This window comes from Eretmochelys imbricata, chromosome 3 (genome assembly GCF_965152235.1).
Source record: "Eretmochelys imbricata isolate rEreImb1 chromosome 3, rEreImb1.hap1, whole genome shotgun sequence".
Lineage (NCBI taxonomy): Eukaryota > Metazoa > Chordata > Testudines > Cheloniidae > Eretmochelys > Eretmochelys imbricata.
This window is the reverse complement of record NC_135574.1, coordinates 85,914,302-85,941,441: the sequence shown is the minus strand read 5'-3', so window position 1 is coordinate 85,941,441 and position 27,140 is coordinate 85,914,302. Positions and strand designations below refer to the sequence as shown.

Here is a 27,140-nt window from a genome sequence, read left to right as displayed (position 1 = left end):
CTACTGTTTGTTAATCTCCCATGTGTGGAATACACATAGGGACAATCACTTGAAGAAGAAATAGAGGTTACTTAGCCTGTAACTGGAGATTCTTCGAGATGTGTGCTCCCTAGCTATACTCCACTACCTGCTCTCTGCTGCGGACTGTTTTAACTGAGGTAAGAATAAGAAACTGGAGCGGCATCAGCCCTCACTATCTTTTATGCCCTCAGTTCAGAGCACAAGGAGAGCAATGGCACACATAAAGGCCAAAGGACACTGCTTGCAAACAAAAAAATCTGGATGCAGGTACATGCATGTCCCACATGTGGAATATCCAGATAGGGACCACATCCCTCAAAGAACCTCCAGTTACAGGTAAGTAATACCCATTTATTATAGCATCAGGAATATCCAAATGAAAGAGGTGAGACTGTGTTGTCTTAAAATCCTTTAAGCCAACCCAGTCCGTCACATAGCAGTGCCTGTCCCCCTCGAGCCGACTACAAGCAACATCCCCCAAAACATGTTTACTTTCATTTTGCATTCCCTCTGAGCTTTTTCAAACCATGCCTAGCAGTGACACAGCTAATAGGGTGGCGGCGGGGGGGACGGGGGACAGACGGACAACCCACAGTGGTACAAATAAATAGAATGTTGCCAATTCATAATTTTATCAGCAGACTTACAATAACTGATTTTTTTTTTAAGTCTCTAGCCCTCATGGCTGACAAGAAAAGCTTGAAAACATGATTCCATTGTACTCTAAAGGCTCAAATCCCAGAAGGCAAAGAAAATGATTGTCTAAAAATGTCACTGTTTTTAAGCCCATCTCATGATTTTTCGGGCCTTGGCTTTTTTAACATCTGGAATAGGCAATACCATAAATGGCAATTGTCTATAACCATGTTTTTTGTTTCTGTTAACATTTTACTATGGAAGGAAGTTACCTGGAGTTTATCATAATGAGAGGCAATAAGAGCATTCATTATTTAGTTGCTGAAAAAATAGAGAGTATTTAGCTTTAGGACACTGAAATAGTGACTCTAAATAGCATGTAGTTCTAAAGTAAACAAATGTAAATAAAAAGAGAACTAATGTGAAGAATATCAAGTACTTTTATTAGTAAACACACAAATTACTTGTGGATTTATAAACAAATCCCCCATAGAACTCCAAATATGATTCAAACAAGGGCCCAATTGTCAGTCTGAGCTAATATGACCTACTAGCGTAGTATTGCCCACCCCAAACACTTCAAAATCATGAGTTTGGATTAAAAATCACAAGATTTTAAAATATAGTAAATATTGAGTTCTTTTTATTTGCCTCTGATGATTGAGTCTTTTGGGTCACACTTTCTCTGTGAGCACAATGGCTAGAAACTTAATTTTTAAGATGAAAACTGAGATTGTCATGTTATAATATGTCTCCAGGATATCAGGGTTTTTAAAAAACCACCAAATATCACAAGACTCATGATAAAATAGCAAGAGTTGGCAACATGTCTAGCACTTCACTCTTGTCCCATCTGCTTCTGCATAATTTAAGCTTTCATTCTGTAAAAAAATAATTTTCCAGTCCTGATAATTGCCTCCTGACTGGCAACTGATGCAGTGCCATCTTAGGGAGTCCACAGAGAGACCAAAGCAATGGACTCCGTTTCCCCAGCCTGTGATACAAGTTGCTTCCACTGCTTTCTATTTCTGCTTATGCCTAAACTATACTTTGTATATACCAAAACAGCCATTACACATGTGAAGGTCTAGAGATGAGTTGGGTGAGGGCATGTGGCTGCCAGTGCCACCACTGGGGCAGGGAGCCATTCCTGGCAATGAATGCTGACGTGGGATGCTGAAGGGAAAGTCTCTTTCCCCATCTGTTCCTCTTGTAGCTCATTAGAAGTTACTTCCTGTTTATCAGCAACAACACAGCTCTTCAAATGTACAGCCTCAGTTCAGTTTCCCCACTCCAGTTACGTCTGTGGTCCCCTCTGCCCAGCTATACCTGACCCTTGAAGAGGAAAGACTCTGGAATGACACACAGTAGTGCAGTGTCCTGGCATTCATTGCCTTTGCTATCAGCTGCCTGGGTGCTGCTTTGCTGTGCCTTGATCTGCTGATTGACATTCAGCCCCGGCACAGAAAGTGAACAGAAAAGTTTTGAGACCCCAAAATACAATAAAAATAAAATTTAAAGTCTTAATGTTACAACTGAAAAATGAAAACTTGGGTGGCTGTGTAGATCACCTCCAATTAAGGTTGGATACCAGCACTTTCTAATGAGACCCTTCATCTGAGCCCCTACTCTTGCTGTGATCTACTGCTTGTACAGCTGCACCATGTAATGTGTTCGAAGGCAATAATTTTGCAGATGTTTATGGAATTAACTTACCATCCTCCTTCAAATCCCTCATTAAAACCTCTCCTGTTCTGTGGGGCCCACAAAACCTTGAGAACAGTTAGGCTGTGTTCTCAGTGAACAGTAACCTATCAGAAATATTGTCTCCTTGTACTCCCCCTTGTGTCTGCATCCACCCATTGTCTTTTGTCTTAAATTTAAATGGTAAGCTCTGTGAGGCAGGAACCATCTTTTTGTTTTGTCTTTGTACAGCACCTAGCACAATGGGCTCCTGCTCCATGACTAGGTGTTATGGTAATACAAATAATAATAAAAATTAATAATTAATAGATACTATGATGTGCACATCAAAAAACCAATAGCATTTTTGCAAAGAAGTTATTTGAGCAAGGATTGTCACATTACCTTCCTTTAAGATAGTAATAGAACCAGCCTCAAGGCCTTAAGAGGTTACTGTTAGACAGACAGCAAATTCGTTCAGAATGAAGTAACAAAATGAAAGATAATTTTTCTCTTTTCCTTTACAATAATTTCAGTCTGTTTAGCCTTAGTGTTGCAAACTGATTTGTTCCAGGATTTTTCTTCTGCTTTCGTGAACCTGTTGAGATGATTCATTTTCTCAGGTTAAAGCCCAAAAAAGTCAGGCATGTTAAATATGGATGAAGACCAGCTCTCACTATTTACCTGTCAATCTTCCCAACATTCCAACCCATTGTGGAAAGCAGAACCCCATTGTTTGTTCAAGCATGGAACTTTGTTCTGTAAAATGTTTCTTAAACTTGCTACTGATCACACTATATAACCTACAAGCTGCTAGAGCTTTCCTAGAAATGAAGTAGGTTGTGTTTGAAATATGGAAACTTCCAGTTAGTCAAAATTAAATTGATGAGATCCTTGTGTTTATTTTATTAATTTCTTAGATGGTAGGACTGCCTTCCAACATTTTGCACAACCCTCGCAACCACTGCCTTCTGTTCCTGGACCTTGCATGAGAGTCATCCATCCTTCCCAGCAAGTAATCCATAACTATTCAAATCCTCATGCTCCTAAATGCAATGGAGAAAGAGTTCCACAAAGAGAATGCTCCTCTCCAGTATGCCCACGATTTCCGTAAGTATCCTTTGAGAATTGGGACACAAACTTTGAAAATTCTAGATCAGTTTTGTTGGAGTTTGGAACCGGTATTTGTAAAGCCTGTAATGTTAGTGTTTCTTGTTGGCATGTGTGTGGAAAGGTTATTGTTAAGTTTATTTGCTATCTCCCATGCAATGGGGCCTCGTACATAGCAGAATACAGACTCTCAGCTTGGTACCAGAATTTTAAAGCCGGTTACTCTGAAGTGTGCACAAGTGTAAATACTTGAAGATTAAAAGGAAGAGGAGTTGGAAATATCTTAGTTGAAGCTTCAGAACTCTTTCCCTCCCCACCTCATTTATGAAAAAGATCAATGAGGTTACATTCTTTAGCCTCCAGTTTTATGATATGCCGGCCAGATCAGCCTTGATTTCCTCAGTGATTTGCAACAAATAAGTTCATCCCTATCTCTTCTGTAGCTCAGAGGAAAAGAGAGAAAAATCTTGTTTAATTCTGATAGCTATCTAAATTAACACTTCCAGCATGTTCATCGACTTCTCATGACATAATAAAACATAGCACATGTAGCACTTTTCATCTGAGGATCTCCTAGAACTTTGCAAACATTTCATTCATTGGGCTTCACATCGTCATTATTATTTATTAGTAGTATTTTTATTGTTATTATTACTACTACTACTATAGCACCCTAGGGGCCCCATTGTGCTATATAATGTGCTATCCTCACTCAAGAGAGAGGGAACATGAGAGAATTTCTTTCAAACTTGATTACCTAAAGTTACCTTCAGTGTAAGCTGCAGACACTCAGCACCTTTGGAAATCAGGCCACCTTTAGTTAGGTGCTGAAGTATGAATTAAGGTGGGTTACCTTTAGGCATTCATTTATGAAAATATTTAGCTATGTTGCTTGCCTGTGGCAAGAAACTGAACTAGCAACAGAACTCTGGAGTCCCGGCTGGTGGCTACATAGCATTCTCTGCCTCCAGAGAATTAAGAGCAATAATGAGCAAAGTGAGATGCAGTAGCAAATTAAGTTTGCATTAGAGATTTTCAACTTGTCAGTGGAAAGGATGGTGAATATCTAATGTCTTGAGAGAGTTTCAGTCAAGTTTTTAAAATGGATGATAACTTTTGGCATTTATTTGTCAGTTTGAAGTTCTGGAAAGTTTTTAAGCAGCTGTGGAAAATAGGCGTTTTTGTGACTGATTTTTTCTGGAGCATGTCTCATTTTCCTTTGTACCCTTTGTGCAATAAATCCAAAACATCTTTTGGCCACATTGCTGCTTCTTTGCACTGATTCCTAGAATACAAGTTATACATTGACAGGGATTATCTATATAGAGTATCTTATAACTTTCTACCCATAAAAGAAAACGGGTGCCAGAGCAAACCCAGCAAGTTTTAATTTGATAACAAAAAATACATTGTTGTCATTCACATCCAGGGACAAGGGGGGGGCGGGGAATGAGAGAGAGAGAGAGAGCGTGTTCTAAGGCCATAAACCCCAGCCAAGAACACAGCTGGGGAAGAGCTGCTGAAAACTCTCTCCCTACTCCTCTTTTTTAAAAAATAACTACTTAGAAGCATTATACAAGGTCACTGAAGGCCCAGAACGCAAGTCTCTAACATGGTAACGCTCAATCATATCCACTATAATTGGTTACATAACTTTTTTTTTCCACAGTTTTTATTTTTGTTCCATAACCAAAATATTTCAGTTTGGAAATGCTGCCATGGTGTCTCATGGGAGTTGTAGTCTGGGTACCTCAGACTTTGATTCTCCTCTTTAGGCCAGTGTCTCTGGTCAGACTCTATCAATTTTTGCAATAAACTACATCAGTGTGGTAGACTTCCAGCCAGGAAGTATCAATGGAAACACATATCCAAACACACCCAAATAGATCTGAGGAAAAGCTGAGCCAGTGGTGACTCTTCAAAATCTCTCCTAAATTCAGATTTTCAGTCCTATGTTCTTATTTGGTAAATATTTGATAAGCCAAGTCTCTTTGTTGTTAAAACAAAGCATTTGTTTGTCTTTAAAAGAACTCAAATTTTATGTTTGTGTGTGTGTATGTATATAAGAAATCACCATTTGTTTTTTTCTTCTAGAAACCAGCTACCCAATGGAGGGCTGCCACCCACGGCATGTTCCCAAGATGACGCTTATCGGTGTTCTTCTGACTTCGTAGCTCAGGTTAACAATTTTCTGCCCCCAGCTGCTGTCCCAAGACCTTTTAGTAACCCTGCAGCCAGGGGAACTCTGAGAACAAGCAATTTGCCAGAAGAGTTGCGTAAGTTGTTAGCAATTTTCTTCTGTCAGATTTTATTATTTCAAAAGCTGTCTGTGATCATCAGCCTGTCAGCTTTACATGCTTAGCAATAAAAAATGTAAACAACATCAGAACACAAAGACAACAAAGAAAGAAAATACTTAATATGAACTAGACTTTTTGCACTAAACGTCATCAGGTCCTGAATGTGTTTGTGTTTGGTGTAACAAATTATTCCCTTGGAACTCTAAACAGATTAACATAATTCTCATTAATTACTTGACATTATGTTTTTAGAAAATAAACAAACACTTCTTGGATTGTTTTCATGGACCAGCTGATTTCTTGCTAAAATAGATGTCCCTGTGAGGCAGGAGGCACTATAGTTCTTAATAATGAAATAATACCAATCAAAGCACAGAGGCTTTTCTGTAGTGATGATTGGATCAGTTAAGGAAAAGATGAGAACCGCCTTCTCCTTCAGAATCTTCACCTGTTTCTACAAAGCAACCCTTATCATAATAATACTAATGTTGCTTAGTATTATACAGTGCTATTATCCACATTTTACAGATGGGGGACTGAGGCCTAAGACTGGCTGACTTTATCATGATAATCTCTTATAAGGCGCTTTTTTTTAAATATTTTTGAGTTTTCCCAGTTTGTGTGTGTCTGGGGCTGGAACTGAAATCACCAAACACTTCCTAAAAGAATCATAGAGATTTTAAAAATCTACTCGGTTCTCTAATCCCTGACAGGTCAGTGCAGTAGATACAATTCAGAGCATTCCTAGAGATTCCTAGAGAATCTGTTTCCTGCACATGAGCCACACAAATCCTTGAATCCTGTCTCAGGAGCATATTTATCTCACAGTACTTAGGGCCAGATTATGGCTAAGCTCCTATGCAGGTATTTAAGGCTGAGAGGTTGGCACACTGGTATCCATACAGTGCTCTAGTGGAGCTATCTACCCTAAGCAGGTAGAAAGGCAGTCAGGCCATGGTCTCAGTCCCCACTCTGAATGAATTGATGCAGCCCACACAGGGGAGTGCACACTGCACTCTCTAAAGGAGTGGCATAGAAGGTGTATTGTGCCTCCCAGCACTCCTGCTGAAGTAGTAAACGCTACACCAACCCTGATCCAGGGCTATGAATAAAAAGAAGAATACCACCTTTTATAAATAGTGCTGTAATGGTCTTCCAATGTCTCTCTCAAGGAAAAGTTAGGATTTTAAATGGTCGGTGTCCTTTTAAACATTGACAGGTGATATATATTTCCGGTGAAATCCTTCCACTTCTCAACAGGAGCTTTACATTTTCTACCACTTTATATCTACCTTCAAAATCCCATATTACAGCCATTATGTCTGAGGGCTGAATTAGACTAACAACATCACTTTTGGATATGCTCTAGCTCAACCAGTAGTTATGGCCTTGATGCAGGAATTACTGGGTGAAATCCCATAGCCAGGGTTATTGCAGGAGATTAGATTAGAGTATCATAATAGTCTCTTCTGGCCTCAAAATCTCTCTGACTCTTTAATTGGTCACAGTGGTCAAATGTACAAGGCACAGCCCCCCTCACTGACTTCACAACTGAGCAAGTAAAGTTATGAAACTGACTCCTTTTCTTTGAATCATCTGTTTTGACTCATCACTTATTTATATGAATGTCTCTCTTAGGTAAAGTTTTTATAACCTATTCGGTGGATGCAGCTATGGAGGTCATGAAATTTGTGAACTTTCTGCTTGTAAATGGATTTCAAACTGCAGTGAGTATTCCTTCTGGAAAGAATGATTTTCAGATAAAGGAGAAAAGAGAGAATTTTTTTTTAACAGAGAGGTGTATGTTTTTCTATGCATCACTAAATGTTGTAGATTCAGGGAATGGTAAAAGAGAAATGGGTTTTAGATGAAAAGTTTAGATTAGATTATCCACATTTTGTTGACTTTTTAAATGTGAATTTCATGCTTCTGAAAGGTGCTATATTGATAGTCCTTGAGACATTTTTTGATAACTAGGTACAGTGTGGACATCCATATGAACTTTCATGTGCTGCTCCATCAATGTGCCTCTACCTTGATTAGGATTGACCATCTCTGGGCAGGAAAAATTAATTCGATTTTCATGTTCATTCAGTCCAAACCATGGCCTCTTCGCAGAGACAGCTAATTTTGTAGGTGTTTTTTCAGATGTGGACATCTGTGCACTAGAAATCAGACAAAGGCCAAAACCCACCAGATATTTCACATAAGTTACTGAAACAACCATAAAATAGTGAGATCTTTTGGTCACTACATATCTAGGGAGGATTCAAGCCAATGACCTAGAGGTGTGAAAGGCTCTGTGTTCCACTGTCAATCCTACATGCCATCCAGGTTTTCATTTAACTGTTCTTGGGTTTTCTTTAACACAATTCTCACCTGTACAAGCATCATCCACAAAGGTTCCAGGACTCGATATCCATAGAAGCCAATTTTGACTCATTTTTTCTTATTTCAAGAGCATAAGTTGTCTGATTCTCCCACCTTCACTCTTTGGCCCCAATTCAGGAAAGCACTTAAGCACATGGCTAACTTTAAACGTAATAGGACTTAATGGATGTTAAGCATGTGCTTATTTGCTTTCTTGAATCAAAGCCTTTTTCCAGAGGCTCAAGCGACGCTTCTTTATAGTAGTTTGATTCTAAATATGACCAATTCATATGAAGACCATTGATATCACCTCTGGAGACAGAGTAACAAATGTAGGAAAATGGTATCAAAGCAGGTACCCAAATATGTTCTCTCATTATTTTTAAAGAAGAGAAAAACAGAGACTTGGGAGACAGGCACATGGCTCATCTACCAAAACCTTGGAATTGTTAAAATGTGCTTCATTAGCCAGTGTCATACACTGTCAATTTATGGAGCTCATGAACCTTGCAGTGAGCTGATTGAGGCTGATCGTATTCATTACAATGAAGCTTCCTGCCCTTTGGCACTCTTTGCAGCCTGGATTGCTGCTTCTAATAGCAATAGCCTTGCTGATCAGGGCAGTGAGGAGCCAAGCTCAGATATTAATCATGGAATTTTGCAGGAGGAAAGCTGTGGATCTTTTCTGATAAATTGTCTTGGACATAAATGCATGTATCCTTTTGCAATGATGCCAACTTAGGGAAATAATGGCAAATTTTGTTTTGGGTTGGGGTGTGCTGTGGGTGAGACTTGTGTGTGTTTGGTTTGAAGAGTTGGGGTGGGGGCAGTAAATGGGAGATTCAGAAGCCACAGAAATGGAGAAGGAACAGACCAGGCACTTCAGGAATATTCTCAAAACCATTATTTAAATTTTCAGCACCGACTAGCACTTTTGGATAGTGTCATCAATTTGTGTGGAGTTTCACTCTGGTTTGAACTATAACTATCTTTGATTGGGACTTTCTGAAAACATGTAATAAGTAGCTATGTTAAAGTTAAAAAAAGGCAATGATTTTGATACGTAAATGCTAATCTGTCTTTCACCTAGGAATAGTGATTCTGAATCTATAAGTACACTATTTGACTTTAAAATTTGTTTGGTAAACTTTTTACAAATGTTCCAGGAAACTCTCCTGTCTCTGTCCCATCTTCACAACCCTCAGGACCTGCAGCTAAACAGTGGGGAAGTAATAATTTCAAACTCTCCTTCTCTTACAGATTGATATATTTGAGGACACAGTACGAGGCATTGACATCATTAAGTGGATGGAACGCTACCTAGGTGATGTACGTAAAGACAATCTAATCTTGTCTGGATATTTTCCCACAGAGATGGCACAAGGAAAATTCTTAAGTCTGATACTAGTAGTGAGGGACCAGAACCAAAATGTGAGGTGCACACATCTACACTGAACATACAGCACTGAGAATGAGTTTAAACAGTGGAGTGAACATGAGTAAATTTGTTTCTTTTTCCTCAGTTCTCCTTGCCCCCACCACCCTCCATCAAGTTTTTCATCCATTTCTCCCTCTCCGCACATCACAAGTTTTCTCCTTGTCTATCCCCTCAGGCCTAGCGTGACATTCTCCCTCCCCACAAGGCTGATTGATTTGATCTCCCTATCTGCCTGCCTGCTGCCAGTGATCTAACCTTCCTTCCCCAAGACCCTTTCCAATTTTCCTACTCCAGGCTCCTGAGAATACATTCCCTGCCTGTGCTTTCACTGTCCCCAACCTGGTGCAACATCGCTTCTACAAAAGAATGTGAAATATGATGCTGCATTTTTGTACAACAATAGGTCCACAACACAAGTAGCTAGATGGGTATTTGCATGAAGTTGTTTTGCCCTGCTTTGCTTTTAATCTATCATAGCTTTGGGGAACATTAAATCTCCCATAGCCAATCCACTTGTGATTTGTTTTCCATTGATAGAACAGATATAGATCAATAGCTTAATTTAGGATTTCTGATTTAAAAGAAAAGAAAATGATTATACCCTTATCCTGTTCTAGACTAAAACAAGCAAAAGAGACATGTAATGAACCATTAAACCAAGATCTCGATTCCTTCTGTTTGTTAAACATCCCAGAGCTCTTTCTCTACGAGCTGGGGTGTTAACTGTGGCATCTCGGCCAAACTTGAACTCTGGTAGTTAAGTTCTGTCTGAAGTTTCAATTGGCTATGTTGTTCCTCACATCCTGTCCTAAATTACTGTATAATGTTTCTAAGCATGGTTAAGGCAATTACTGTGTTTCATCCCAAAGGCAGCTGCATTTCAGTGGTGAATGCAGTAATTCTGTTCCCAGTATATAGTTTGTATATTATTATGTCTGTAAAGCACTTTGTGAAGCTAGGACCTTTATGGATCAATGTACTGTATAAAGGTAAACTAGAACTTAGTATTCTACTAGGAGGCAAAGCGAAGACTCAATCTGACAGCTTTGTATTTTTCTGACAAGTGCAGCTTGCTTCGAAGTGAAGACTATAATGCTACAACTTATGGGCCTGATCCTGAGAGTCCTCAGCATCTACAACTTCCTCTGAAGTTCATGGGAGTTCTGGGTACTCAGTCCCTGTTGGGATCAAGCCAAATCATTGTAATAAACAAAACCAGAGACAGATACCCGCTGACAGAGTCGAAAGCACCGCATTAATTTCTATCATTTGGTGCACAGCTTCATGCATTGGATTTCTGGGATTCATTCATTCTGTCTGTGCATCTAACTCACTATGTCGCCTTGGTCAAGACAATTAGCCTCTCTGTGCCTCAACTTCCCCATCCATAAAATGGAGTTAGTAATGCTTATCTACCTAACAGGGGTGTTGCGAGGTTTAATTTGTTACTGGTTGCAGAGTGCTTTGAGATCCTTGAAGACAAGCCCACATTTTGAAAGTCTATGCAAGCAATATGGGTATGCAAGTCAGGCATGTGAAAAAGCGCTTATGTAATATGTTGGTCCAGTGCAAGTTATCATGATTCCCTGTAGTATCTGGCTCCAACAACTATACAGTATTCTACTTTCTCCCAGTTAAAGGAGCTCAAGTAGTAGGTGACAGGAGATTGTACTTTTGGTACTGAAGGTCCCACGTGTGGACCCCACTGACAACCGTAGTGGCATGTGCACTTTTGAAAATCTGGGCATAACTATATTACATATAAGTTTATTAATGTGGTTTCAACTGTAAAATGGTCAACACTAATATCTATTGATCTTATCCCTTGACATTTAGGTGTTTTATATGTAAAAGTAGCAATTGCAAGAAAGAGAGAAGAGAGAGTGCGGATGAGTTTCACAGTATTTCACTTGCCAGAATGAATGAGATGAGATCCTCTGATATTTGCCAAGAACATCAAGAGCACTTAAAATACAAACTGGCAGGTTTCCAAGAAGCCTCTGTCAAACATAGTGCATTTCACAATTTCATATGAGTGCTTTTCTCCCTAACAGAAGATGGTGATGATAATCATAGCAATCAGTCCGAAATACAAACAGGATGTTGAAGGGGCTGAATCCCAGCTGGACAGGGATGAGCATGGCTTACATACTAAATACATCCACAGGATGGTAAGTGAGGGCACGCGTTTGCCATTTTAAAAGGAATCTGCATCATCTCCTCGTAAAAGCAAATCTTTCTCTAAATGCATGTTCTTTGTTTTCTTTGTGGTGCTCACATTAACACCTCCCTTCTAGTCAGTATTTTGTACCCAGTATCATTGGCTGGGAAATGCAGTTCAAGATTAATACAACATCCTTTTAATCATGTGTGCCTTATTCTTCCATATTCGTTGTGGTTTTATGAAATTGGAATTTTTGATATTCCAGTTCATCATCTTAAACCCTTTATATGCTCTCCCATGCCCCCACCTCCAGCATGATCTGATATAATGCTGTTTGACCTTCCTCCCTGTAATTCACCCCACTGGCTGAGGGCTCTGTCAGGCAGTGGTAAACCTGACTGAGACATGGAACTGTGAAGCTAAGCACAGCACTGGCAGGGGAGGAGACTCAGACCAGTGTACTTTTGTGAACCTAGATGTTTCTTCCTCCCTTGTCAGCTCCCCGTAGAGCTCATGTCATAACCTTATAGGCCTCACATTGCCACAACTAACCTCCTATTTAAACTTCTCAAAATAGTTCTCTCCGGAGCTTTCCACTGATCAGCCAGAACGAGCTAATGCAAAGGTAACCCATCCCCCACTTGAGAGCTAAGCCCAGTATCTTGGCAACACTTTCAGTTCTCACCACTTCCATCAGAACCTAAATCAGATTAAACCCAAGTCTACATGTGACAGGGGTTTAGTTAGCAGCCTTGTTAGGACACAGAATTGACCCAAACTGTGAAGATATTGAAATTAATGCTTTCACCACTTTGTAAACTGAATAGCACTTCTTATCAAGTCACACTTACGCAATTCTAGATTTATTTGACAGGATTACTGGGTGCAACCAAACATATAATTATTTGATTCTGGATAACTGGCAAATAGCCAATAAAGCTTTGACGAATCCTTTCCTGTGTCTTTTGTTTCTGTATAGAGAGAAGTCATATAAATATGCCACACAAATGATGCTTGGTGTAATTAGAAGTGAAGGTTAACTAGCCATAGCTCAAATATCTTAACAGAACAAAATTCAAATAAGCAGGGAATGTTCTATATGTGTAGGAGTCTGGACATGTGTACAGAAAAATTAATTTATAAGATTAAGCTTTTCAATTAAATGTCAGATTTGTTCTGTTTTAGATGCAGATTGAGTTTATCCAACAAGGAAGCATGAACTTTAGATTCATTCCTGTGCTCTTCCCAAATGCTAAAAAGGTAAAAACAAATTGTTATATAATGAATCATGTATTATTTTTGGTCAATGTGCAAAATGAAATAAAAAGACTCATTTTCTTGGCGCTTAATAAGAGCTTGTTAATAATTTCCTGAGCAATATTTTACTTAAATGGTCCTCATTTTTATGTACAAATAAAACATATACCATAGTATTAATCAGTATGTTAACATGATATATTTGGTCTTAATAAGTGTAATAACCAGAACAGAATCAAATTCTCCTGAGTAGTGAATAACTTAATTGACTTTGAGATAAGTTATCTGTCAAGCAAGCTACTTATATTCACACCTTATTATTTCGTGAGTTTACCCAGAGATAATGCTGATGGGTTTGATGGGAGAGATTTATGATCCTGGGGAACTGAGGTTTTTCCAATCTTTTTTTTTTTAAGCAAGTAAAATCAAAGAGACAATAAATACTAAGGTATAGTAGGTCATCATGTGAGCCGCGGTGGGACCATCAGACAACCTATAAGGTTTTGCAAGACCTGCAGTTTCCCCTGTCCTCACTGTTGATTTTTGAAGATTCATTTGAAAATAGGAAATAACAAGTAAAATCAAAGTCCTTCCCACATGTGATTCTTACTGACCTCCCGCACATTTCTGCGACAGTAGAAATCTCAAATACATTGTCCTTTCCAAGTTCTAGAAGGGTAATTACATTCTCCTGCTGAAATTTCAAATGGATATGGTATTCATCTTCACTTCTTCTTCTAAAATGTTTTAACCTGCAGTTTTCTTGTGCCTGTCAACAGCTGTCACATTAGTAGGGCTCTGTGCAGATACAAAATTTATAACCGCAGATGCAGATATGCACGGATATAAATCAGTATCCGTGGAGCTGCAGGGCTCTACTGGGAACCACAGCGACAAAAGCAGCAGCATGTCAGACCGCCGGTCCCAAGAGTTAGTGCCCCTCACCGCAGCTCCTCCTGTGTGGCTGTACTGCCCTCTGGGATGGTCACCAGGCTCACCAGCAGCTGTCCCTGGTGGGTAAGGCTGGGAGTGGTATAGCCACACCGGAAGAACTGCCAGTGCAGGGCACTGGCTCTTGGTAGCGGCGACCCGACATGCTGCTTTTGCTGCTGCGGTTCCCGGTAGAGCCCTGTAGCTCCTTGGATACCAATTTATATCTGCCGATATCTGTATCTGCGGATATAAATTTTGTGTCCACGCAGGACTCTACACATTAGATCCACGTGGTTTCTGCATTTCAATGGTGGATGGAAGGATTCTTTTATATTTACCTGGCAACCTAATGTTGCCAGGGAAATATAAAACCTAAATCTATATTTAGGCAACAAAATAAATGGCTTGATTTTTAGAGATGCCGAAACTCATAGCTAGCATGGACGTCAGTGGAAGATGTGTGTGCCCAGCATCTGTGGATACAAATAATTTATTTAGGTCCCTAAATATAGATTAGGCACCTAACTGTTAAGCACCAAGCTTTTGAAAAATTGACTCTAGTTTATGAAGCATTTGGGAGCCTTCAGGATGAATGGTGCTGTAGTATTTTACCTTTAGACCATAAAGTTTCCAAAGTAGCTTTTCTCTTCAAAGAAAGAAAAGCGAAACCATGGGAACAAAGGCGTTCCCACACCTGCTTTAGAAATTTTTAAAACTTAGGGCCAGGTTGACATCGGTGGGAATTCTGGGCAGATCAAGGACAGCATATTGCTTTGAGTTTTCTTTCGATCTATCCATCTATCTGTAGCCTTTAAAGCTCTACCCATACCCATAAGGCAGAGTTAATCCTAACTTTTGTCAGTCCTTGAGAGCTAGTATATATGCAGAACCTGAGATTTTAGTAATTCAAAAAGATTTAAGAGAATACTATAGTAGTATTAGAAAAAATGAGATTAAGGGTATGTCTACACTTTGAGCTGAAGGTGTATTTTCCAGCTTGAGGAGATGTACTCACGCAAGCTCTGATTGAACTACCATGCTAAAAACAGAGTGTGACCATGGTGTCATGAGCAGCTGGAGGCACTAGACACCTCAAGTATGTACCCCTCCAAGAAGCCAGGGGCTAACTCAGGATGGTTAGCCCCTCCTGCTGCTTGCACTGCTGCAGCTACACTCTATTTTTACCATGCTAGCTTGATCAAAGCTACTGGGGGGTATGTCTCCTCAGGCTGGAATTTAGACTTTCAGTTTGAGGTGTAAACATACTCTAACAATGGTACAAGACTCAGAAGTGAATAGACAAGATGGATGCTACAGGTCTAATGCCAGATCTAATTTGGGCCTAATGCCAGATACAAGAATAGCTCACTTAAACTAATTTTGGCTGAACTTTGTGTATTATGAGACTAGCTAGCATATGGCATGGTTCTCAAAGAGTGATCCAAGGAGTATTTCCAGGTGTCCTGCTGAGCTCTCCCTATCAGAGTGGTGAAACATCTGCCTGCAAGCAATGACACTTCCTGCTATCTGTAGCCCAGTCTAGGACACTCTTAGGTTTTCGAGAGATTTAAGCCCATCTCTACAGCCTTTGTGACTGTAATCTTTATTTCATGTTTCTCTGGAATAAGATCAATCTTCATAAAATTTGCTAATGACACTACAATTGTAGGGGGAAGCAAATGTACTGCAGGAAAGGACCAAACTGGAAAGTGACCTGGATAGATTACAGAGTAGTGGGAGGTGTGACAGGTTGGGTCACAGAAACCCCCTTGGGACTGCCACCTGATGTGCTGAGACTACCTCTGAGCCTGTTTTCCCTGCCAGCTTGGGACTTCAGTACCCTGTCTTGTTAAGCCAGACACGCTAGCCTGCTGCAAACAAAGATCCAGGTATGAACCATGTCCCCCAAAAGCTGCAGACTTAACAGAAAATGGCTTAGAAAGTGCTCCTGTCTCTAGCACCCAGATACCCAGTTCCTAATGGGATCCAAACCCCAAATAAATCTGTTTTACTCTGTATAAAGCTTATACAGGGTAAACTCATAAATTATCTGCCCTCTATAACACTGATAGAGAGATATCCCAGCGGTTTGCTCCCCCAGGTATTAATCACTAACTCTGGCTTCAGTAATAAGCAAAAAGTAGGATTTAGGTGGTTCCAAGTAATAACAGACAGAACAAAGTGAATTACCAAGCAAAATAAAACATGCAAGTCTAAGCCTAATACAGTAGGAAACTGAATACAGATGAAATCTCACCCTCAGAGATGTTTCAATAAGCTTCCTTCACAGACTAGACTCCTTTCTAGTCTGGGCTCAATCCTTTCCCCAGTTCAGTTCTTGTTCCAGCTCAGGTGGTAGCTAGGGGATTTCTCATGACTGAAGCCCCCTTTGTTCTTTTCCACCCCCTTATAGAGCTTTGGCACAAGGAGGGAATCTTTTTTCTCTCTGGGTCTCCACCCCTCTTTCTAAATGGAAAAGCACCAAGTTTAAGATGGATTCCAGTATCAGGTGACATGGTCACATGTCCTGTGAGACTCCAAGCCTTAGAATCATAGAATATCAGGGTTGGAAGGGACCTCAGAAGGTCATCTAGTCCAACCCCCTGCTCAAAGCAGGACCAATCCCCAACTAAATCATCCCAGCCAGGGCTTTGTCAAGCCTGACCTTAAAAACTTCTAAGGAAGGAGATTCCACCACCTCTCCAGGTAACGCATTCCAGTGCTTCGCCACCCTCCTAGTGAAAAAGTTTTTCCTAATATCCAACCTAAACCTTCCCCACTGCAATTTGAGACCATTACTCCTCGTTCTGTCAGCTGCTACCACTGAGAACAGTCTAGAGCCATCCTCTTTGGAACCCCATTTCACGTAGTTCAAAGCAGCTATCAAATCCCCCCTCATTCTTCTCTTCTGCAGACTAAACAATCCCAGTTCCCTCAGCCTCTCCTCATAAGACATGTGCTCCAGTTCCCTAATCACTTTTGTTGCCCTCCGCTGGACTCCTTCCAATTTTTCCACATCCTTCTTGTAGTGTGGGGCCCAAAACTGGACACAGTACTCCAGATGAGGCCTCACCAATGTCGAATAGAGGGGAACGATCACGTCGCTCGATCTGCTGGCGATGCCCCTACTTATACAGCCCAAAATGCCATTGGCCTTCTTGGCAACAAGGGCACACTGTTGACTCATATCCGGCTTCTCGTCCACTGTAACCCCTAAGTCCTTTTCTGCAGAACTGTTGCCTAGCCATTCGGTCCCTACTCAGTACGGTGCATGGGATTCTTCTGTCCTAAGTGCAGGACTCTGCACTTGTCCTTGTTGAATCTCATCAGATTTCTTTTGGTCCAATCCTCTCATTTGTCTAGGTCCCTCTGTATCCTATCCCTATCCTCTAGGGTATCTATCTCTCCACCCAGGTTAGTGTCATCTGCAAACTTGCTGAGGGTGCAATCCACGCCATCCTCCAGATCATTAATGAAGATATTGAACAAAACCAGCCCCAGGACCGACCCTTGGGGCACTCCGATTGATACCGGCTGCCAACTAGAAATGGAGCCATTGATCGCTACCCATTGAGCCTGACAATCTAGCCAGCTTTCTATCCACCTTATAGTCCATTCATCCAGCCCGTACTTCTTTAACTTGCTGGCAAGAATGCTGTGGGAGACCATGTCAAAAGCTTTGCTAAAGTCAAGGAATAACACGTCCACTGCTTTCCCCTCATCCACAGAGCCAGTTATCTCATCATAGAAGGCAATTAGATTAGTCAGGCATGACTTGCCCTTGATGAATCCATGCTGACTGTTCCTGATCACTTTCCTCTCCCCTAAGTGCTTCAGAATTGATTCCTTGAGGACCTGCTCCATGATTTTTCCAGGGACTGAGGTGAGGCTGACTGGCCTGTAGTTCCCCGGATCCTCCTCCTTCCCTTTTCTAAAGATGGGCACTACTTTAGCCTTTTTCCAGTCATCCGGGACTTCCCCCGATCGCCATGAGTTTTCAAAGATAATGGCCAATGGCTCTGCAATCACATCCGCCAACTCCTTTAGCACTCTCAGATGCAGCGCATCCGGACCCATGGACTTGTGCTCGTCCTGCTTTTCTAAATAGTCCCGAACCACTTCTTTCTCCACAGAGCGCTGGTCACCTCCTCCCCATGCTGTGCTGCCCAGTGCAGTAGTCTGGGAGCTGACCTTGTTCATGAAGACAGAGGCAAAAAAAGCATTGAGTACATTAGCTTTTTCCACATCCTCTGTCACTAGGTTGTCTCCCTCATTCAGTAAGGGGCCCACACTTTCGTTTGACTTTCTTCTTGTTGCCAACATACCTGAAGAAACCCTTCTTGTTACTCTTAACATCTCCTGCTAGCTGCAACTCCAAATGTGATTTGGCCTTCCTGATTTCACTCCTGCATCCCCGAGCAATATTTTTATACTCTTCCCTGGTCATTTGTCCAATCTTCCACTTCTTGTAAGTTTCTTTTTTGTGTTTAAGATCAGCAACAATTTCACTGTTAAGCCAAGCTGGTCGCCTGCCATATTTACTATTCTTTCTACACATCGGGATGGTTTGTCCCTGTAACCTCAATAAGGATTCTTTAAAATACAGCCAGCTCTCCTGGACTCCTTTCCCCCTCATGTTATTCTCCCAGGGGATCCTGCCCATCAGTTCCCTGAGGGAGTCAAAGTCTGCTTTTCTGAAGTTCAGGGTCTGTCATAAATATAAAGGGAAGGGTAAACACCTTTAAAATCCCTCCTGGCCAGAGGAAAAACCCTTTTACCTGTAAAGGGTTAAGAAGCTAGGATAACCTTGCTGGCACCTGACCAAAATGACCAATGGGGAGACAAGATACTTTCAAAAGCTGGGGGGAGGGAGAAACAAAGCCTCTCTCTCTCTGTCTGTGTGATGCTTTTGCTGGGGACAGAACAGGAATGGAGTCTTAGAACTTAGTAAGTAATCTAGCTAGATATGTGTTAGATTCTGTTTTCTTTAAATGGCTGAGAAAATAAGCTATGCTGAATGGAATGTAGATTCCTGTTTTTGTGTCTTTTTGTAACTTAAGGTTTTGCATAGAGGGATTCTCTATGTTTTGAATCTAATTACCCTGTAAGGTATTTACCATCTGGATTTTACAGAGGTGATTCTTTTACTTTTTCTTCTATTAAAATTCTTCTTTTAAGAATCTGATTGCTTTTTCATTATTCTTAAGATCCAAGGGTTTGGGTCTGCGTTCACCTATGCAAATTGGTGAGCATTTTTATCAAACCTTCCCCAGGAAAGGGGGTGTAGAGTTTGGGAGACTTTTGTGGGGAAAGATGTTTCCAAACGGGCTCTTTCCCGGTTATATATCTGTTAGATGTTTGGTGGTGGCAGCGATAAAGTACAAGGGCAAAAGGTAAAATAGTTTGTACCTTGGGGAAGTTTTAACCTAAGCTGGTAAAAATAAGCTTAGGAGGTTTTCATGCAGGTCCCCACATCTGTACCCTAGAGTTCAGAGTGGGGAAGGAACCTTGACAGGGTCCGTATCCTGTTGCTCTCATATCTTCCTGGTGTCAGGATCCTGAACTCGACCATCTCATGGTCACTGCCTCCCAGGTTCCCATTCACTTTAGCTTCCCCTACTAATTCTTCCCAGTTCGTGAGCAGCAGGTCAAGAAGAGCTCTGCCCCTAGTTGGTTCCTCCAGCACTTGCACCAGGAAATTGTCCCCTACATTTTCCAAAAACTTCCTGAATTTTCTGTGCACCGCTGTATTTCTCTCCCAGCAGATACCAGGGTGATTGAAGTCTCCCATGAGAACCAGGGCCTGCGATCTAGTAACTTCCGTTAGTTGCCAGAAGAAAGCCTCGTCCACCTCATCCCGCTGGTCCGGTGGTCTATAGCAGACTCCCACCACGACATCACTCTTGTTGCTCACACTTCTAAACTTAATCCAGAGACACTCAGGTTTTTCTGCAGTTTCATACCGGAGCTCTGAGCAGTCATACTGCTCTCTTACATACAATGCAACTCCCACACCTTTTCTGCCCTGCCTGTCCTTCCTGAACAGTTTATATCCATCCATGACAGTACTCCAGTCACGTGAGTTATCCCACCAGGTCTCTGTTATTCCAATCACATCATAATTCCTTGACTGTGCCAGGACTTCCAGTTCTCCCTGCTTGTTTCCCAGGCTTCTTGCATTTGTGTATAGGCACTTGAGATAACTCGCTGATTGTCCCTGTTTCTCAGTATGAGGCAAGAGCCCTCCCCTCTCGGGCTCTCCTGCTCGTGCTTCCTCCCAATATCCCACTTCCCCACTTACCTCAGGGCTTTGGTCTCCTTCCCATGGTGAACCTAGTTTAAAGCCCTCCTCACTAGGTTAGCCAGCCTGCTTGCGAAGATGCTCTTCCCTCTCTTCGTTAGGTGGAGCCCGTCTCTGCCTAGCACTCCTTCTTCTTGGAACACCATCCCATGGTCAAAGAATCCAAAGCCTTCTCTCCGACACCACCTGCGTAGCCATTCGTTGACTTCCACGATTCGACGGTCTCTACCCAGGCCTTTTCCTTCCACGGGGAGGATGGACGAGAACACCACTTGCACCTCAAACTCCGTTATCCTTCTTCCCAGAGCCACGTAGTCTGCAGTGATCCGTTCAAGGTCATTCTTGGCAGTATCATTGGTGCCCACGTGGAGAAGCAGGAAGGGGTAGCAATCTGAGAGCTTGATGAGTCTCAGCGGTCTCTCCGTCACATCGTGAATCCTAGCTCCTGGCAAGCAGCAGACTTCTCAGTTTTCCCGGTTGGGGTGGCAGGTAGATGACTCAGTCCCCCTGAGGATAGAGTCCCCGACCACCACTACCCGCCTCCTTCTCTTGGGAGCGGTGGTCGTGGAAGCCCCACCCCTAGGACAGTGCATCTCATGCCTTCCAATCGGCGGAGTCTCCTTCTGTTCCCTTCCCTCAGACGTGTCATCTAATCCACTCTCCACATTAGTACCTGTGGAGAGAACATGAAAACGGTTACTTACCTGTATCTGTATTACTGGTACATGGACACTCTCCTTTCTTCTTCTGGAGGTCACATGCTGCCAAATTTCTTCACCGTCCTTCTGTCCTCGCTGCACAGCCTGCTCTGAATCTTCATAACGTTGTGTCTGTAGAAGCATATCCTGACGTCTGTCCGGGAAATCTTCAGTTTCTCTTATGCAGCGCAGGGTCGATACTTGTTTCTCCAGACCTTGAACCTTCTCTTCCAATATGGAGACCAGCTTGCACTTTGTACAGACAAAGTCGATTCTGTCCTGTGGAAAAAAGACAAACATGGCACATCCAGTGCAGGTCACAACAGCTGAACGCTCACCATCCATATTACCTTCCTTCTACGAGCTTCCTCAGGAGTTGTAGTAACTACGCAGAGAAGCCAGCAAGATGTAAGCCTAAGTGGGCTCTCCCCTGGTGAACTCCCAGGCAAACTCCCTCTGTTAGCCTCTCTGCTGTTCACTGCTCAGCTGGTTCGCAGCTGACTGGCTTTTTACAGTCAGGCCCACTCAAGGCTCACCTGGAACAAAGCACTCCCAATTCACACTTTTCAAGCCTTCATTCTTCCCAGCCTGACTCACAGGAAGGCTTGCAAGTAAACAGCCATCTACAGTCAATTGGCCTAGTTCAGGGATCAGCAGCCTTTGGCAAGCGACCTGCCAGGGTAAGCCCCTGGTGGACTGGGCCAGTTTGTTTACCTGCCGCTTCCGCAGGTTTGGCTGATTGCAGATCCCACTGGCCACGGTTTGCTGCTCCAAGCCAGTGAGGGCTGCGGGAAGCGGCGCAGGCCGAGGAATGTGCTGGCTGCCACTTTCCAAAGGTTGCCGATCCCAATCCTAGTTGATGGGAGCCATCAAGATTCCAAACCACCATTAATGGCCCACACTTTGCATAATTATTGTAGGACCTCAGAGTTATATTTCATATTTCTACTTTCAGATACAAGAATGATACATTTATACAAATAGGATGACCACACTCCATAGATTATAAGCTTTGTAATGATACCTTACAAGAGACCTTTTGCAGGAAGCATATTTCAGTTACATTATATTCACACTCATTAGCATATTTTCATAAAATCATATGTAGTGCAATGTCACAGGAGGGCTGTAGGACGTATGGGGAGGTGTGGGTACCAATATATGTAAACCTGACCCATATAGAGAAGAAATAAACAGTATAGATGCGAAGTGGAATGATGTAAACAGGAAGCCACACTCATCATATTAAACCAAGTTCATTTTTATTTTGCTTCCTTTATACTATCCTGGTAATAATTTTTCATGTAATCAAGCACAGTATTACTGCAATTGTCATGAGAAGGTGAAGGGATCAATGCTTGGAACGGTAATAATAATGATAGGGTCTGGAACTTAGTAAGTAATCCCCTCGAAGAAAAAATTTGAGAACTGCTCGTATATGGAATAAAGTTCACCACCGAGGAGCCAATAGGAACCAACTGGTCTCAATAGTTTTCACTATGAAATTAAATAAATACTGAAGGGAGAAGAAATTGTGACAAGCAGCTTAAGCCAAAGACTGAGTGGGCTTTTCCAGCCTCTACTCGTATAATGCTACAAGGAACCTCGGTCTTACCACCTCTCAGATCTGGCTGCTGATTCAGCCCTTGCATTAAGGCAACAGAATGGTAACCTCAGTGATTTAGGTAAAAATATTAAGCATTTAATTCCTTACATGAATGCCCAAACAATGTGCAGTTTAGAACACTATGTCTCGCTAGCCAAAGGATCACAATGGAGAATTTAGTTACTTATTTAATTTTCATCCCATATTCTAAATGAGAACAGACAAGTAATAGATCTGTATATGTTTTATTGATTTGCTTTATAAATTACAATAAACATAACCTTTTAGTCTGCCAATGGAATGTTAGTCAGTGATTTTCTATGTGCTAACACACACAAAACATTTGGGAGTCCACAGTAGTTTTGGTATGTTTCGCTATATATTCCCTGATAACCAAGGGCTGTAAGAAGATCAATCTGCTATCAGACAAACCTTGTAAAATCAGAGGGCAAAGAAAATGCTAGAGTGAAAAAGCCCCAACAAAACTCAGAGTCAGTACATTGACTTTATTAATACGTCTCATGAGTCATATGCAAACCTGTTGGTCTAAATAATCAGTTTCCATCCTTCCATCTAGGGGAAATTTTTACTCTTCGTTCATTAAGTACCATGTAAATATGTGGCACTATATAAATGTTCATAGTGCCTGGATACTATGGTGATGAACATTTTAGGCATTTGTCTAATAGTTACTGATATCAGTGAAAAGTACCTTAAAACATGAATGATGGTTAGCACCAAAGTACACTAATATAAAAATGTTATACACATATGTTTTGTCGTGATCAGTTATGCAGCTGAGAAATACATAGACTCAACCTGTTTCAAAAAATAAATAAAAATCCAAGTGTGACTAATTTCTTGTCAGTGTTGTGGGAAATGGCCATAGTAGAGACACAATGATGGTTGTATGGCAGAGTCTAATAATAACACTGCTGGGAGGTTTCTGCAAGAAAGTGATATGCAGTCAGGGGATTTTATGTGGTTATGGTTTTGGTTTGTTTTTTCTCATTTGCAGGAACATGTGCCTACCTGGCTTCAGAACACTCACATTTATAGCTGGCCAAAAAATAAGAACAACATCTTATTGCGGTTACTGAGAGAAGAGGAATATGTTGCTCCTCCAGTAGGACCTTTGCCAACACTCCAGGTTGTGCCATTATGAACATTTTTACAGAAAGTGCATGACAAGCAATTGTTAAAGGGTAATGTTGGCAGGGAGCCAGGACTCTTCCAGGTGGCCCTTTCTGGTGATGGAAGATTCTCTTTCTGCTAAAGGAGTTGTCTTGGGTAATTCAGACTCAGCTCCCTCACTTCTCCACTGTATCAAACATTTCTTTCGGAAGCTGAGCAGGCATAATCCCTCTCTTGATTCTTAAACACATTGCAAATGGAAAAAATGTCCAATTTTATTTTTATTGATGTTTCTAATATTCCTTTACTAGTCTGCCACACAGCACGTAATTACTATAAATGATGTTGCAATTAGTGTAAAACAATTCCGCCTTCCTGTTTGCTGAGGGTTTCTTTTGTTGTTATCCAGATGTTCTTGCATATTACAGTGTTCACAAACAATGGTATAGACAATAAAATATATTTGCTTTTTGTAAAACTGTTTTATTTATTGCTGGGGAGAAATAAATGAGGCTTTATGGTGTTTTGGGAGCAACCTTAAAGCACTGGCGACTGTTTGGTAATACATCTTTTATTCAAACAGATTATCTTGCACAGTACTTGATAAGAGGCCCTGTGACTCTAGCAGACCAGGTGCCAGCTCATGGGAAGGCCCCAGGCCTTACTGAACCATGCATAAATGGAAACCAGTCTGGATTACCTGTGGGTTAGTATAGTTAAAATAGAGAGACAAGGTGAGTGAGGTAATATCTTTTATTGGACCAACTTCTGTTGGTGAGAGAGACACGCTTCTGAGCTACACAGAGCTCTTCTTCATGTCTGGGAAACGTAATCAGAGTGTCACAGCTAAATACAAGATTGAACAGATAGTTTAGCACAGCATATATTGAATGCTAAACTGTCTGTTAGATCTTGTATTTAGCTCTGATGCTCTTGAGTACCTTTCCCAGACTTGAAGAAGAGCTCTGTGTAACTCAAAAGCTCATCTCTCACCAACAGAAGTTGATCCAATAAAAGATATTATCTCATCCACCGTGTCTCTCTAATGTCCTGAGAACAACATGGCTACAACAACACTGAATACAACAATGGAAGATATAGTTAAAGTAGATGTTAATGTTATAAGAGTGGGTTTGGTGTCTAGACCTTATGAATAGTGTAGGATGCTGCATGTATTGATCTCACTTATAACCTCTGTAGCCAACGGTATAAAGTTATATTGAGTGTTTGCACTGTAAACCTCTGTAATTGTGTAACTCACTACAGGAAAAGAAGCATTAATTAAGGTATAATGCTCATCCTGTGCACAAGATAGCCCACTGAAGCCAAATGAGCCATTGTGTAGCATCGAAGGACAGAGACCTTGTTGATTGCATTCCTCACTCCCTTCAGGAAGGGAAGGCCTGCACATGAACTCATTCCATCAGCTTGGAATCTGAGGTGAAAGAGATAAAAATCTCTGACAGGGAGAAACTGGGTCTCTTTCATGCTGTCTGAACTCTGAGGGGCAAAGATTTCTAAACATAAGCAAGAGATTCCCCGTGCTGCTTGGCATGGGTCAGCCCTAAAGGATATATACAACTGCTTATTATAAAAGCTTATGTTTTTAAATATTTTAAAATCTTAAGACTGTAAGTGTGTGTGTGTGTGTGTGAGATTCATGTTTTAACCCTGTAAAGAACTCTCATTTCTTTTCTTAGTTAATAAATCTTAGTTTATTACAGGACTGGCTACAGGTATTGTCTTCAGTTTGAGATCTGAGTATAATTGGCCTGGGATAAGTGACTGGTCCTTTTGGGACTGGGAGTAACCTGAATATTATTGTGATTTTTGGTGTAAGTGATCATCTATCACATAGTCCGGCTTGCCTGGGTGGCAAGTTAGACTGGTATGCCCAAGGGGGCTGTCTGTAACTCCGTGGTCAGACTGTTATAGCTCTTTAGGAGTTCACACCTGTTACTGAGTTGGTGAAATCCAATTATAGAAACACACAACCAGTTTGGGGTTTCCACCCTGCTTTTTGACAGTCTGCTCTAGGTTGGCACTCAAGGGCATGAGCTGCTCCAGACAGCATGACAGGGCCCTTTTAGATCCCAAGTCACTAAAGTGCTACTCTCTTACAGTATAGTCCCTAACAAACACCTACTTTATTCTGCAATAATATTCCAAAACACTACAGCTTAATATGTTTTTAGTTATTACCATAAAATGCTACAATATTTTTACACTGGGCTTTAGCTTTGCTGCTGCTCTTTAACCCTTATTAAAACAAGAACGTGACAAAGAACAGTCGCTATTCTGCAACAGTGTGCTAGCCCAGAGACACAACTTTACAACCCCACCACTTGTAAGACTTAGTGAGTCATAAAATAGTTTAAGGAAATATGGAGGGTTGGTACATAGAGAATCTACCTAATATGAGATCAGCAAAAATGACAGGGTTTTTTAAAGATATAAAAAATATGTGGGAGGAGTGGTTGTTTATCTTTTTACTCAGTTAGCCTTATTGACATAACAGCTGGGATTCTATTCAACTTTAATGGTCAAAGCCTACAGCCCTTACTGTTTTGAATAGTCTCATAAGGGCTCCAGGAACAAGCCCAGAATCAGCTACAATTAAGGCTACAATTTAGTCACGGGTATTTTTAGTAGAAGTCATGGACAGGTCACAGGCAATAAACAAAAATTCACACCCATTTTTACTATATACCTGACTAAATCTTAGCTGGGGTGTGTGGAATGCTGCTCTGGGGGGCCGGAGGGGCTGCTGCTCTGGGGGGGGAAGGTCAGGGGGCTGCTGCTCTGGCAGGGAGGCCCAGGGGACAGCAGCACCAGCTGCTGGGGGCCACCGAGCAGTGGCTTCTCTGGCTGCCCCCGGGCCACCCACCCACCGCTGCCCGGCAGCTTGGGGGTCAGGCACACCAGCTGCTGCAGAAATCACGGAGGTCATGGAAAATCATGGAATCCGTAACTTTTGTGACCTCCATGACAGACACGGAGCCCTAGCTATAGTCAGTGCAAATACTTTTGCATGATCCTCCTCAAGTTTATTATTCAGTATCATAGAGTGATTTCCAAAATTAGTTTCACAAAAGCTTTTGTGCAGACTAACAATGAAATCTGTGTAACCAAAAAGCTGAGATTCCTTTCACATTGGGCAAAATATTTAATTGCCCTTCCAGGTAGATGCAGCTTGGCAGGGCCTGCCTTGCTGTGTGCATGAGAAGCAATCAGAAATGGAGCTGCAAGATGCAGACCTGTAATGTAAATACACCTAAAGCAGATTTTCTTTGTAGGGGCTCTTACATAAGGAATTCTATCTAATTCTATCTATCTAGGTGACTTTGATGAGGGGCATATCCAATGTTGTCACTTTCGTTACTTCATCATGAGTCTTGTGATAATTGACGTATTTCTTATAGCTGCAGCTTCTGATGGCATGTGAGTAAGTGCAAATTCCAGCTCCACCCCCCCCCCTTTTTTTTAATA

At 41.5% G+C, this 27,140-nt stretch overlaps 1 protein-coding gene across 2 annotated transcripts in view; it reads left to right on the top strand.

Moving 5' to 3' along the window:
- Positions 1 to 24,083, top strand: part of TRAF3IP2 (TRAF3 interacting protein 2) — a 47,359-nt gene extending 23,276 nt beyond the window's left edge. For both annotated transcript variants that reach the window (XM_077811706.1, XM_077811705.1), the window contains 7 exons: positions 3,261 to 3,450; positions 5,545 to 5,726; positions 7,389 to 7,477; positions 9,381 to 9,449; positions 11,613 to 11,729; positions 12,908 to 12,982; positions 23,536 to 24,083. In XM_077811706.1, coding sequence (XP_077667832.1) covers positions 3,261 to 3,450; positions 5,545 to 5,726; positions 7,389 to 7,477; positions 9,381 to 9,449; positions 11,613 to 11,729; positions 12,908 to 12,982; positions 23,536 to 23,682 — 869 coding nt within the window. In that variant the 3' untranslated portion in view covers positions 23,683 to 24,083. The remainder of the gene's footprint in view (positions 1 to 3,260; positions 3,451 to 5,544; positions 5,727 to 7,388; positions 7,478 to 9,380; positions 9,450 to 11,612; positions 11,730 to 12,907; positions 12,983 to 23,535) is intronic.
- The last annotated feature ends 3,057 nt before the right edge of the window (positions 24,084 to 27,140 follow it).